The sequence below is a fragment of the Ylistrum balloti genome, unplaced genomic scaffold, assembly GCF_031769215.1.
Source record: "Ylistrum balloti isolate Yb309-2 unplaced genomic scaffold, AGI_CSIRO_Ybal_v1 Utg371360, whole genome shotgun sequence".
Classification (NCBI taxonomy): Eukaryota; Metazoa; Mollusca; class Bivalvia; order Pectinida; family Pectinidae; genus Ylistrum; species Ylistrum balloti.
Genome location: NW_026782721.1, coordinates 806635 through 821192, shown reverse-complemented (window position 1 = coordinate 821192; position 14558 = coordinate 806635). Strand labels below are relative to the sequence as shown.

The window sequence follows — 14558 nt, the reverse complement described above, 5'->3', positions numbered from 1 at the left end:
TCTAGACAATATTACAGCTGTAATACAATATTCCTGCAGCATTGATGACGGATTTTGAACGTTACAATCAATTAATTAATGTCAGGGAATGAAGGTTTTAATAATATGACTATATTTATAACGTACAGGTGCTGATCATTAAATGACTTATAAAAACGACAAAGACGTTTTACTATATTTCCAGTCTGCCTGTTCATTTAGACACCGCATTGAGTGTTACATGACCATTGAACACTCATATATCACATGAATGTTCCACGTTTGATAAAAAAAAATGTACTGAAACATGTTTATGATGATAAGCTATTCAAATCTTTCCAGGTAAAAAGTGAATTATCAACGGTTCGTGACAAACCATCACGTACACAGGAACAATTTTGTCAAAGTCCAGGTGTGAGATCACCAGAACCACCCGTCGTCATGGTTACCCCAGAACGTACCCTGTGCCACAGTTTGTAGGTAGTATATGTGGTTAACCAATCACCCCGAGCCACACACTCCCAGAATGATGACCTCACCTGATTTCACGTGCCGTGAACACAACCTATCATTTAGAATTTACTATATCAATTTTTGTTTTGTGTGAAATATTTCTATTTAACTTTTTCATCGGTTTGTCATGAGGAATATTTTATATCCCGTAGTTTCATGTGTTATCACTTCTTTTTACGTCATTTATGGTTTAAAATCTTTCATTGAAATCCATGTTATCAAATAAACAAACATATACAAGTTTAAATTAGTTATGAGAAACAGGTGCCCGTTTGGTCACAGAAACCGAGTAGGTATGGGCGTTATCTGTAAAGTCGTCTATGGGTTCATTTGAACCAATTTACAGACAAAACATGAAAACAAATTCGGTATTTCATATTTATTTCTATAAACTTACAAAAATATAATAGTGTATAACATTTTAACAACATTTAACAAATTACTAATAAATAAGTAACGTGATCGTAAAGTACAACATTGCAGTACATTTTTACAGGTCAAACGCTATATCTATTATGTCTTGTACTATGTCCTTTGTGGGACTAAATCTTAGAATTGAAAGACTTTGTCCTCTGAATTCCGCTTTAACGTTTGAACAGATCAATGCTGTATGATGAATGTGATATTATGAGAATGAATCACCGCTTACAAAAGAGAAGTACAAACATTCAACCAGACCAGTGTGTTGTTATAAAGCTTGATAATACAGTCTTTGTGCTGTTTTAGATATGAATAACAATATTTATTAAGATCACGGTTGATGTATCAAGTTTGTAAGAGCTCCTCTGCTAAATGAATTTCTTGCCCCAGAACGGCGATGTCCTTGGCGAGGTTTGTAGAAAGTAATGACGTAAGGATGGGTTGAATGTATCTATATCACAGATAAGCTCTCCATTCCGACATAATAATCGCACTTATAAAACTTACACACTGATTGCCTTGAATTTATACCGGAATTACATAGAAAGTTCCATCGTTAGAGATTATTTCCCTCGGGAATGTCCTCAATACTGTTTCACAAGAGTAACTTTGAACAGCCAGATAAACATGTCAAGGTTATCCTGAAAGTTGCTCTGTCCTGTGGAGATCCATCGCTAGGATGGCCAGTATTCTTGACAGACTTGGTCGCTGAGTTCGATTCCGTACTATGGGCAGTACATTGGAAAGTTCCACGTGAGTGACCTCACTCCTTCCAACCATGGGAATTGGATCCGAACTTGTACACGAGTCTTCGACCATCAACTCGATCGAGTATGCCTCGTTTGTAATAATACCTGCAGATAATTAATTAAAAAAAGTTATTGCAAATGTTTTTCTTTCCTAAAGTTATTTCTAAACTATAATAATCATGCAAGTAATTTTCCCTTCACATCATGCAGAATTTAGTTGTTAAATTATCGCTTCATTGTTGCATTGATTCATGAAAATAAAATTTAATTATCTTTTATTGATTTTTTTTCAAAAATGAAAAAAAAAATTAAAATTATTGCACAAACTTTTTCTTTATAAAGCATTATAAAATTGCACAGGAAAATTAATTTGGTAATTATGGTTACATTGAATTTTTAAAATGTGATAAAGGAGAGATCTGGAGTTAAAAGAAAAAAAAGGAGGAGCTTTGAAATGTTAAAGAGAAGAAAGTTGAAAGTGATCAGTTGCGATAATTAAAACAAGAATTTTCAAACGAGTGTTAAATACGAGAAAGGAAGGTTAGTAAAGTATTAAATGGTTATGAATGCAAACATCAAAAACTGTAAAACAGAAAAGCAAAAAAGAGTTAATATTTAAGGCAAAAAGCGCAATAGTAGGGAGGAAAAGAATCAGGGAAAAATTGTAGATATATGGAATGGTATTAACCTAAGTGATTCCAGTCTACACTGCTTTCCAACCGAAAGCTTTGGGGCCGAACCGGAAACACAATTTCTTCGGGAATTTCCCATTTTTGGGTACACCAGCAAAATAATCTGCAGATCTGCAAAACCTGTCATACAAAAATAACGTCCACGTTATTACAATATACAATGCCCAGCGACCAAACAGTTCAGCAACTACGTGGTTCTACCAGCTAACTCGACAGCTTATAGGCAATAGACATCACATTTATCAATACAGTACATCACAGTTCTATATATAACTTTAACCAATTATTGCATGCATATCATAATACTGTCAACCTTTCACCAACATCTTACATATAATTTGCTATATCAACCCTTTCACCGATAATGCCTATTGTAAATAGTTTCTAATATATCAAATCACAACACAAGACAGTTTGTGCGCATGCGTACATTAAGATACTGTCCTATTTAAAGACAGGAAGAACTGAAATAGAAAAGTTATCGACACATGTTTTATACAACACATAATGTAAATGGACGTACCTCATTGCTCGGCTGAGTTTCTCGTATGTCATCCCGGGGTTACTTTTCTTTCTTCCCCACATCTGGGCCACAGCCTCTGATTGGACGAATCGGAATACTCCGGCTTCTTTGTCCTCCCATTTGAGAAGACTTGGGTTAAGCTGAGGGTCCTTCAATAAGTCACGGATAAATTCCCACAAGTGATTTCCTTTCGAGCCTGCGAAAGAGATGAGGAATTGAAATCAAACTGATATTAATATTATCTAAGAACAAATGATAAAAAATACCATGATTTCCAAACTTGTTTTGTTTCCAAGTATCATAATGTATATTAAAATGTATCAGTCTTGACAAACTTACATTGCCCATGCTTTCTGCCCCGGTTGGATTTTCCATCCTCACTTTCAAAGCCGCCGTCACTGGAAGACGTGCTGCCGTGAGATCGACGTGATGGTGCTTTCTTCTTTGGTTCTTTCTTCACTACAACGTCAGCCTCTTCGTCAGAGAACAACTGAGATGGGAGCCGGGAATCGCATTCACTTTCCGCCTCTGAGAAAGACAAATACATCCATTAGTGATCACAAAATTTCTAAGATCTAAGTAACACTAAATTTTGATATCAAATCTGTAGGAAAGTGTGTAGTGATTGTTCTTATTGGGGTGGATTTCCTGTGTAAAACTTACCTCCACTAATGTAGCCCTGATCTGTCCGATCCATTTGGATGTCCATATCATCATCAAAGTCATACCAGGCACCTGCGATCTTTACTTTAGGGACACCGTCTTGGATTTCCAGCATGGTATCCAGGTTGTTATCGAGCATCTCTGAAAAAACATAGATTTCTTTGTTAATGTTGAAATATAACCTTATATGAAGATTCAAATTAATTTTTGAGAATTTGTTGATAATTCTAATAAAACGTAAAATCTGCAAGTCTCTACTTTGTATTGGTATAATGTTGTCATTGCCCGAAAATCCAGGTGTAATTACTCATGCCTTGAAATTGATTTTTTCTTACTATTTCACAGGTAAACTTACCACTCGTTTGAGCATCGCTGACGCCTTCAATATCAGGTATGGTTTGTTGAAAGTTAAACACTTCCCTGGGGAAATTTAAGCTACTGCTGTCACTACAAGTCGGGTCGACAGAGGCCGGGGGCGTGAATTTGGCTGTAAATCAAAAGTTATATCTGTAAGTAACACTGGAAGATTTAAACATAGATATTATTTCCACCTTAAATAATGATATTTTTCACCAAAAACCTGTTTATATTATGAAAACACAAAGGATATGTTTTTGTAAACATTTCTTTGCTGGTTTGTTTCCGTATAATATAAAATTGAAATGGAAATTTACCTTCATTAAATATTTGTCGGAAAAGTTGGTAGTAATAGCAGCCATATTCGGGATCTCTTTCAATAAAATCCTGTTGAGACATTTGACAAAGTTTCTGTCCTGTAATTGTCTGGAAGTTCTCTCCTCTAAGTCTAGCGACGTCCAGGTGATTTTCAGCAGCCACAAAATAGATCCAGTCCAACACCTCGTTATTACTCCAGTGCTCTGGGTGTTTCTCTGTCCAACTCTTCATGTTCTTGTCTTCAAAAGAGTAGGCACATTCTAAATATAGAAAACAAGAGAAACTCATTAACATAGTAAATGATGCATATATATTTAATTTAACACGGTTTCTTAAGTAATCGTCCATTTGTCGTTGAAGTAAAAAAATCAAATAAGATTTTGTTCAATATGAATATATGTATCATTAATTAGGTAAGCGTTTCATCTTTATTAGATCATGCAGTTGTTTTTGTTTATTTTTTCCTGATTTAATTATAATTTGGACGCCATTTTTGTAAGTGTATATCATTATAATGTAATAGTTTACCTTGTTTGAAACCTTCAAAGGAATCCGTTAAATCCATAAATGTTTTGTTGCTGATGCTGGACACGTCCGATTCAGCCATCACATACTCAGACACTTTCTCCAATTTAACGTCACATGGTTCATACAAGGAAATATTATCCATATCAAATTCCGGGGTGAACGATTCCGTCAACTAAAACAGGAATAAAAAAATTATTGAAAAAAAAAATCATACAAAAATTTAGCTTACAAACTACCGAAATTATATTAGCTGGAAAACACTTTAAAAAATAATGCAATGAATAATTAAAAATAATATTTTAAAATGTAAGGATAAAAAAAAGATATACTTACAGCTTGTGTAGGGCAAGAGACAGCCATCTGTACCAAATGATTCTGTATCCAAGAATATTGAACCGTATTCCTCGGGTATCTACAATTATAGTTAACGGCAGATTGATAATAATAGCACTGTTGTTCATACATGACGAGTTTCACTCCTCAGTGACGGGTAAATTTTCCTTAGATGTAAGAGTGGAGATGTTTCACTCTTAAGTCACTTAGTCAAATGATGCACAGGTCAAGTGCTAAAGCGGTTTTATATCTGGTGTGTAGGAGGCGATGAAATCTACTCCATATGAGTCCTAAGGCTATAAATGTGAGATGTGAGTGGTCAAGACTTTCGTCAACACCCCTTAAAATTCATTCGGTATACCAGATACGTATACAGAGCATCCTCGGGCCTATTAATTCAAATGCATACTGGTAGTTGTCCATGCTGTCAATCACACGGGTGATCGATGGTGTGACATTGCAGTGGTACCTTGTAGGTCTAGCCTTATCCTACAGAAGGCGATGCAATGCTAACATAATACGGTGTAAACATAAGCCCCGCAGACAAGATGGTTACGATATCAAACATTATACCGACTAGGCGACAATTTGTTTAGATAATGGTAGGCATTTATGGAACTTGTATCACTTATAACAATATTAAATATCCATCAAGCTAAATAAACTTTTAAGTGTCATAACCAAATAGTACAAATGGCAGAACAAGAACATTATGATATGGTGACACTATGGAAACTATGATACATCAATGCTACTGATGTCACCGTATGTAACTCAGCGTACTACGCTATCGTTGAAATACAAAACGTATTAGATATTAAATAAACAAAATACTTTCCCGACATTTTTTTCATTCATGAGTTAGATTTAAAATTATTAGCTGCTAATACGTACAGAATTGATAAATAAAACATTTATAAATAAAATTATAATTGATCTGCACTTACCAAGTCAAGAGCTGCAGTTGCACAACTTCTTGCTAATGATAATTCTGCAATACACTAATACACATTAGATACTCAGACTGTGTAGTTCTACTCTCCTCACCTCTCACACAATGTTATGGTTAGGTATGGCTTACGTACCTATTAAATACACAGATATATCACGTGTCGTGAGAATAGGCTTCACTCAATCGTATATTGGAGAAGCAGGGAATTTCCCTAAGTCGAACTGCTCGTTTCTGATTGGCCAATACACACTGACGTTTATCCGTGCTCATTCTAACCAGTATCTAGGTCATGGATTAAAGTCTTGCTGTCTCATTACCCGAGAACCATGCGCCATTGTTTTACACAATACACATGATAAAGGAATACCTATCGATATAACGCTGCGCTGCCCTGTCAATTTTATGATAATTGTAAATATAATCTGTATATATATTTTTATTACGTTGTACTTATTCAGCATTACAACAATAACACGTATGTGTACACATGTGTCAAAGCGAGCAGCATATGGAAATGTATTGTCTTCTGCGCAGTGTCATATACGACAAGGCAATTCACCACACTTGGCGTGAAAAACGCAGTAAACAAATGATTGTTTGCCTGAGACAGGATCTCTATTGGAATTCAATATTTAAACCATGCAGTGAGCACAACACGTAGTTTTTATACTCTTTACAAAAATGTGAAAAATCTGTATCAGACTTGTATTTTTGTTGGCGCATTTTGTAAAATGCGTTTAAACTGCATAAATCGTTATTCAATTGAATCTCTATGGTCGATAGCACAGGAAATTGTCTATGATTTATATCTAACCCAACACTGCATTTAACGGATTCGGTCAGATTTGGTAAAGTCTCACGATTTTAGAAGCAATATTTCTTTTGGTGTATATAATCTTTTGATAATAGAGAGAGAGAGAGAGAGAGAGAGAGAGAGAGAGAGAGAGAGAGAGAGAGAGAGAGAGAGAGAGAGAGAAACACACATTTATAGACAGAAACACAAATATTAGGACAGTTAACCAAACAAACAATACATGTTAATGTAAATAAGATTCACCGTTTAAACATGGAGATTGACTGGGTCAGTAATGAGGACTATAAGTTCTTATTAGATTGGGAATGTGTAGAGTTTCCCCGATATTTTATTACATGTAAATACACGTAGAAAACCGGAATGTTAATATAATTATATAATACAAAAATTTCTTGTCTGTACTTCAGCATACTTCTGTGAATCTGTATGGGGTGTGTCCAGATTTATTTGACACACAATTTATATAAACTGTATATAATTATGTTTTTTGCTTTCTGATCTGTCATGGTTTTTTTCTTCTGTTTATCACAGCTTAAATCTGGCATTACGAAATGTTGTTTCTGTTTATCTAAAACTGAAATAGGATTTAAGCTTTAAAAAAAAATCAACAAGTTACCAATGTAGCGACCCGTTACATAAACATTCCAAACTAGATGTTTGTAATCATGAAAAAGACATGCAAGCAATGTTATTTATTAGAAGGTTTAATTGCTTGAAACACAAAGTAAAGAAATAAATTATTTATAGATAAGTATAAAAAGACAATCCCCACTCTCCGCTTGTTATTATTAGGAGAATTTCACTACTAACAGTAGGACATGTTCTGTTCCTTAGTCATGTTCCGTATCTATATGTCTAAAGATGTATGAAACCTGCAGTCTTAACGTAAACCTGAACCTATTTCTCATATTTCAACGAGGAAGGTGCCCGTTTATATAACATTTTAAATTGATTACATTAATGTACATAAGATAATTAAGTTTAAAAATTGGTGAGTCATCCCACCAATAATAACTATAATAAACTTAATTAGGTGCACAATTCGAATATATCCAGTAGCATTTTCAAATAAATGAATTATTTCTATTTGAAAAATATATATCTATGAATTTAATTAACATTAGATAGAGCTCCTGTAACCAGCGGCAGAAAATGCGAAACATATCGACTCAAAGGTAAATATTACTGGTATGTACGACCAAGGTACGATATTTAAATACGTAAAATAATTATGTAATTGGTCATTTTACAACTTTTAGAAAAAAAAATATGGTGACGAGATTGTGGCAACATTAAAACTGTTGTTTTACAGTTCAGTTTTATCTAAGCGATCAATTTTGTTTGAATCATCTACAATTTAGGATTTTGCAGTGTCTGAAGAGTTGGACTTCAGGTCTGCAGTATGGAGAAAATAAAAAAAACTGTTGGCTTTTAAAGTGAAGGCAAAGTTATAATTGTGGGGTACTGCAGTGTTGGAAAAGTTGGCATTGTGGGGTACTGCAGTGTTGGAAAAGTTGGCATTGTGGGGTATTGCAGTGTTGGAAAAGCTGGCATTGTGGGGTATTGCAGTGTTGGAAAAGTTGGCATTGTGGGGTATTGTAGTGTTGGAAAAATTGGCATTGTGCGGTATAAAATTTGGCATTGTGGGGTATTATAGTGTTGGAAAAGTTGGCATTTTAGAGTATGCTGGAAAATTTGGCATTTTAGGGTATGTTGGAAAAGTTGGCATTTTAGGGTATGTTGGAAAAGATGGCATTGTGGGGTACTGTAGTGTTGGAAAAGTTGGCATGTGGGGTATTGTAGTGTGAGAAAGTGTCCAACTTTGACTGTTTTATCGTTGGGCAAGTAACCATAAAAGGCCATCAACCCTTGGAGGAGAGAGGCAACCACAGACTATATAATTGTGCGGAAAGTAACCATCATGGGGGAGAGGACACCACAGAATATACCAGGGATTAAGGGGTAATGATTTTAGACTATTTATGGGAAGAGGCTTACCTTAATAATGACTAGAATTTTTTTACTAGGATAAGCATTTTCTACTTTTCTTCAAGATAAATTTGTAGGTAGATGATTATTCCAGTGTCTGATATATGTTTGATATATCAGATAAGTTTGATAGGTTTGAATCCACAATGGTTTTGCATACTTGATTTCCATAGTTATATTTGTTAAATATTTTGTCATGATATTAATGCTAGTGAGCTGTGTTTTACTTTATATGTAGATATCAAGAAGTCATTCACGACATTATCGTTAACATATAGTCAATGTTTTTGACCAGTTTGTTGAATATAAATCGGTTCCAACATCTACCTAATTATTAGTGTCGGGTTTTCCTGTAATAACATCGCTTGTTCTCAAAGTGTCAGGATTAAATTATATAGGTCAGAATATCAATAATGGCTTTTTTAGAATGTTTCCTTGAGTCATTCGGAAAACCCTTAATATTTCAACACGTTTACAGACCTGTTGTTTTGCTACATATCTGATCTGTAGCCGTAAGGTAGGTCATGAAAATAGGGACTAAAATAAACGGGTATTTCCCTCTGATTTTGCACTTGTCACTTTGCCAAATACTTACCGATAAAGCTTTACCGGGGTATTAAATATCCTCCCGGGCAAATAACATAAAGTTTATTTTTTATCGGGGCGTCTGTCACCTACCCTACTTTCTCTAACATACCTTGGATAGCAATGTATAACACTACTGATATTGTATATTTCACATGTTATCAGACAGCATTAAGCATTGTGTAACGTTATATAACCTAGTTTACACCTAGAAGGTGAACTTGTTTTAGTGATGAAAACTAAACAAAACATATACAATGTATATTTATATTGTATACAAATGTACGGTTCTCTCTGCCATGAAGTCAGGCAAAGGCAGCCGCTCTACCTTAACCATTAGAAATGATTTTTTTTCTCCAAATTGTTACACTATTAATATTATCAAAATATTTATTAATGTAGATTATTGTAAAGCATTGACTGTGATGAAATTTGATGTACATTTTTTTATCATATTTCATTTTATCATAAAAGCATGGTCACAACTATTTCAAATTTTCCTTATTTGTGTGATATGGTATGGAATGTGACACAGTGATCTTACAGTGAGAAGGTATGGTTGAACTAAATCCTGGTAGGCAGGGAGTGGCAAAGCCATTCTTTTATTTATACAAATTTATGTCCAAATTTCGAGTATGTTACAGCAGTTATTAAATTTGAACCCACAAATTATAAATAAGTTTGTGCTGGAATGTTTAAAATCTTCTGAATATCCACATATATAAATTATTTGTCAATAGTCACTATCCAATTTGAGGAAAATTCTTGGGTAAATGTTGTTTAACCCCAACTCATTACCTCACCTATACTTCAGCAATGTAAGACTTTCGCTTTATACGATTTTTTTATGTTTTGTTCCAAATGCGATGGGAATGTTTTTTGTCTTTCGTACATTTGTAGTCTGTTTTAATTGCTTTGTTGTGCAACCTGTCTTAAATATAACTCCAGGTGGATACACCTGGAAAATCACTACTGTAGTCAGGCAATCATATAACCCGGAATCAGTGCAAAAACTTTTCCATGGAATTGAATTAAAGGTATTGGGAAGATCAATATTCCATGACACTGGTTGAAAATTTCCATGTCTTTTGCTTTTGGAAGTAGTATAGCAGTATATACGTCTGCTGATAATGATCATTTCGAGTTTTGTGATTGAGTTCTCATTAGTTATAACACTACTGACGACCTGGACCCAATAACTCGTAGTTCAGTGGTTAGTGGACTAAATAAAGAGTTGGCACTAAAAGTGAACGACTTTTAATGACGCAAATTTGACAATGGAAGTAAGAAATGTGACTAGACTCAACAATTTACAACTGTGAAAAAATCAGGAATGTTCCCAATTTTGTTAAATTCATATTTTAAAAAATCCACCGTCCCTGGCCTAATTGCAAGTGGACACAACACTTTCCTAATGCCTGATTTTCACAATTAATAATTTAGTAAACCATTTATTGTTGATTTCTGGAAATACCAATATACTAATGCCATATTTTTACAAGTTTGCTATATAAAGATAGAAATAAAATATATCAAAGCATGTATTATCCTCTGCTTTCTCACAGCGATGATATATTTTATTTCATAATAAATCTCTAGCAATCCTCGTTTACTCAAGTTTGAAAATGGAAATTTTTACACGTGTGCCTTATTTATTTCACTTTAAGTCTTTTGAACATTCTTTATTTATCTCATTTGGTTTTTACTTTTGTAAATGATATATATTACTGCATGCAAGTTCCAAAAATTTGATACTGAATTATCTAATTGTTTGTTCTTTCTCATTAATAATTCAGTAATTTGATTTAATATTAATTTCTGTATAGTTATGACAAAGAGATAATTTATAGGTAAAACATGATAATCCAAGATTGATGCAGATGTTATAACATAAAATAAACCCTAATTACACGTTCTTTTCTAACCAAATCAAACCTCTTCTAAATAAGTTTAGAAATAAAAGTAAAGTCATCAGGAGAAATAGGGGGTGACGCTGCAAAATTAGATATCTTGTTTTACTCAATGCTTTAAATATTTTATTGTTTTAATGTCGGTATTGATGGATTGTCCTGAGTATTGTAAATATTTATAGATCCTGCTCCTTTACAACAGTATAGGTACATACTCAATATAGAAGATAGTGTGTAAAATTGCCGAAGGGCTAGACAAAACATAAAAATTATTATTTTGCCTGAAGGTAACAGTCTAAACCTAGTAGATTTTCTAGCGTTATCATAACGATATCTTGGTATCACTGACTTAATATGTACTTAAATATTGACACTGTGGACACTTGTTGGCAGAATTATGTGCATTAAAATACCCGTATCTGTTACAGTATCTTTAGATTGGTAGATAAACGTATCGATATTGTGTCATTTTTATTTCTCATTCCAGCGAAATACGAATGGACCTTAAACGTGTTTATATAGTGAAAACAGTTTGTGGTTAAATATCGAAACAATATAAACTGTTCTTCAAACTCAGGTGGACATTTGTGATTTAGTATTTAGCAAACACATATTGTTTTATAGTAGATATAACTGCTTGTGTTTTCTCATAATATTATATTAACGTTTTCGTCTACTTACTGTTTTGTACTTGTCGTTGTATCCAACATGTTCTGTATTACTTTATTTGATGTGATACCGCTGACTTTTTTCAATATCTTATCATTCGAGCTATTTTGCATTGTTGTTTATATGAAGATCAATATTTTGCCACACATATTAAATTCTCATTTTTCCGTCATAACAGGTGTCCTCACCAGAAGTTTAGAATATTTATCGGTCCCCCGTTTTTTTCCGCCATGTTGTTTTGAATGTTTCGTCATATCCTTTTTTAATAGCATCATTTTTAATATGTTATCAGTGTCCTTGTAATCCTCATGTTTTGTTATGATATCAGCTACACAATTAGTCTCCATTAGTGTGGTACTCGGTTTATACTAAAATATTACTAAATTGATTAAACTTCAAACGATTCTGCGTCTTAGTACCAGTATATACGTAAGGCCCTATCTAACTTATGTTTGACATTCCAAAATTCAGAATGTCATTGAGGTACTCACAGATTAACAAACTGTCAGCTTACATCATCGATACTTTCGAGTGGCACAAAATGCAGACTTTTCTTCAGAGCACCAACATAGAAATAAACTGACGGTACAGTTTTTTATACTTAATTACTGCATACTCAAAACACATTGTGATTTGTACATTTTATAATACTTGTCTTTCCTACAAAACTACAACAAACATAATGAAAATACCAACATCTCCGCATAATCATGATATAAACTCACATTTCATAAAACTAGAGCAAAAATGATCGAAAGAAAGATTTACTGTGAAAAAGTACAAGGAAATTAAGGCAAGGTGTTCTGAGAGAGTGAGCGTCTACTGCATCATCGCCGATGCACGCCATGTAAACCTTGGTCAATCCCAGTCAATTATGTAACGTTCTCTATGGAGAACAAGATATATAGTAACTGAGCCAACAGACAAATTAACGAGCATCAAACACGTCTAACTTTATATCACAACAGAAAAATGGAATATTTCTTAATGAAATCATTACAAGATAACACATTGAAGAAGTTACGTGATCAGTAGATCATCATTTTCAGTTTAATCAGTGTACAATTGATTGTCATCCTTTGATATTCCCATGGCAACTGAATATGTTGATTGTAATGTATCTCTGATCATTTTATTTGTCAATAATCCTTTTCATTCCCGCTTCTGATTTCAAGATTAAGTGTTTTGAATGTGAGAGAAGCATACCGTATACATTTTTATTCAAAGCAATACCGTATCCAATATTATATATCAATCTAGAGTTTTTAGTGAATCTGGTTTTGTCTAGAGAAATTGTAAATCATATCTTTCTATAAAAGAACAGCTGTCATTACCGTGTGGATTGCTATAACAAATGATTGTTTTCAAATACAAGCATCATATAATACCACGCTATTTCCAGATAAATAAAGGCAAAGACATTGAGTATATGCAGACATAATGTAAACAAGCTATTGTTTATCTGGAGAGCATTAACTGTTTATATTTTGCTATTCAACTTGAAGGAAAATAGCTTTTATTCTAACTTTTTAAAAAATACATTGTATGTACAAGTACAAAGCTGAAAAGTTCCATTAAATCTGTATTACACTAAACAATTTTATCTTCCCCTTTCTTTCAACAGAAATCCTAGAACTTCTTTCTCATGATAAAATATCTAAAGAATTCCTTAAGAAGAAATTATTATTCTTTTTGGGTCTGGTCAATTTTACCACAAATATTTTTTCACAGAAGCCCTTCGACTTCCGAGAAAAGGCTTGATCGATAACACCGGGTACGTCTATAAAGGTTGTATACACCCATTGTACATACTATCCCGACTGAACACATAAAAGCTCTATATATAGATCTATCTGTCAATGCCAACAAAGTGGGTTTGGATCTTAGCCAAGAAAATCACAAAATTCCCCTTTTCACTACATACTTGAGTTTATTTATTTACTCATGCGAAGAATGTCTCATGTTGCGTGCAACATCATTGAAGAAAAACTGCAGACCGTCGGCGAGATTGTTTAACAAGAAACACTACTCCAGGAGGTCTGTATACATGTGTGGTGAAGTGTGCGTACATAAATAGCTATGTCTGCATGACTAGGGAAATTTCCTAGTCGTGTTACAAAATGATGATATCAGGGAATTGTGCCGATATAGTCATTGTAAAATACCACGATACGGGTTGGTGGGATCATAAAATCCTATGTTTTTGTAAGAAGAAGTAGAAACAATAAAATACATTAAAAAAATAAACAAAATCCCCCCTAATAGGCCTTATAAAAAGGTCGCATTCCAAGGACAGCCATTGTCTGACGAGCGATCTGATTGGCTGAACAGTTAGCCAATGAAAATGCAGGTGCCCAGATTTATTGATTTTCGTGGCCTAGAAGAGACTAGAGAGTATGTTGAGGTGTAGCGGAGGGTAACGATAGTGTATTTATATGGCTACTGTGTCAAAATTAGCATGTGTATTAATATACAACAGTGACTTGTGGCATGAGGCTCAGTTCTATTCATATTTACTGATATTTTTTAATCAAACTGATAATGACAATCAGACAAACCTGACG

At 33.8% G+C, this 14558-nt stretch overlaps 1 protein-coding gene across 1 annotated transcript; it reads right to left on the bottom strand.

Moving 5' to 3' along the window:
- Window positions 1-868: 868 nt before the first annotated feature.
- LOC132562178 (ETS-related transcription factor Elf-5-like) lies at window positions 869-6107 on the bottom strand. Its single transcript, XM_060226910.1, has 10 exons — window positions 6023-6107; window positions 5076-5154; window positions 4743-4914; window positions 4214-4474; window positions 3895-4026; window positions 3540-3680; window positions 3216-3404; window positions 2877-3072; window positions 2350-2473; window positions 869-1766 (listed from the first exon to the last, which is right to left on the bottom strand). The coding sequence occupies exons 2-9, from the start codon at window positions 5100-5102 to the stop codon at window positions 2365-2367; spliced, it is 1227 nt and encodes a 408-aa protein (XP_060082893.1). The 5' UTR covers window positions 5103-5154; window positions 6023-6107; the 3' UTR covers window positions 869-1766; window positions 2350-2364.
- Window positions 6108-14558: the final 8451 nt, after the last annotated feature.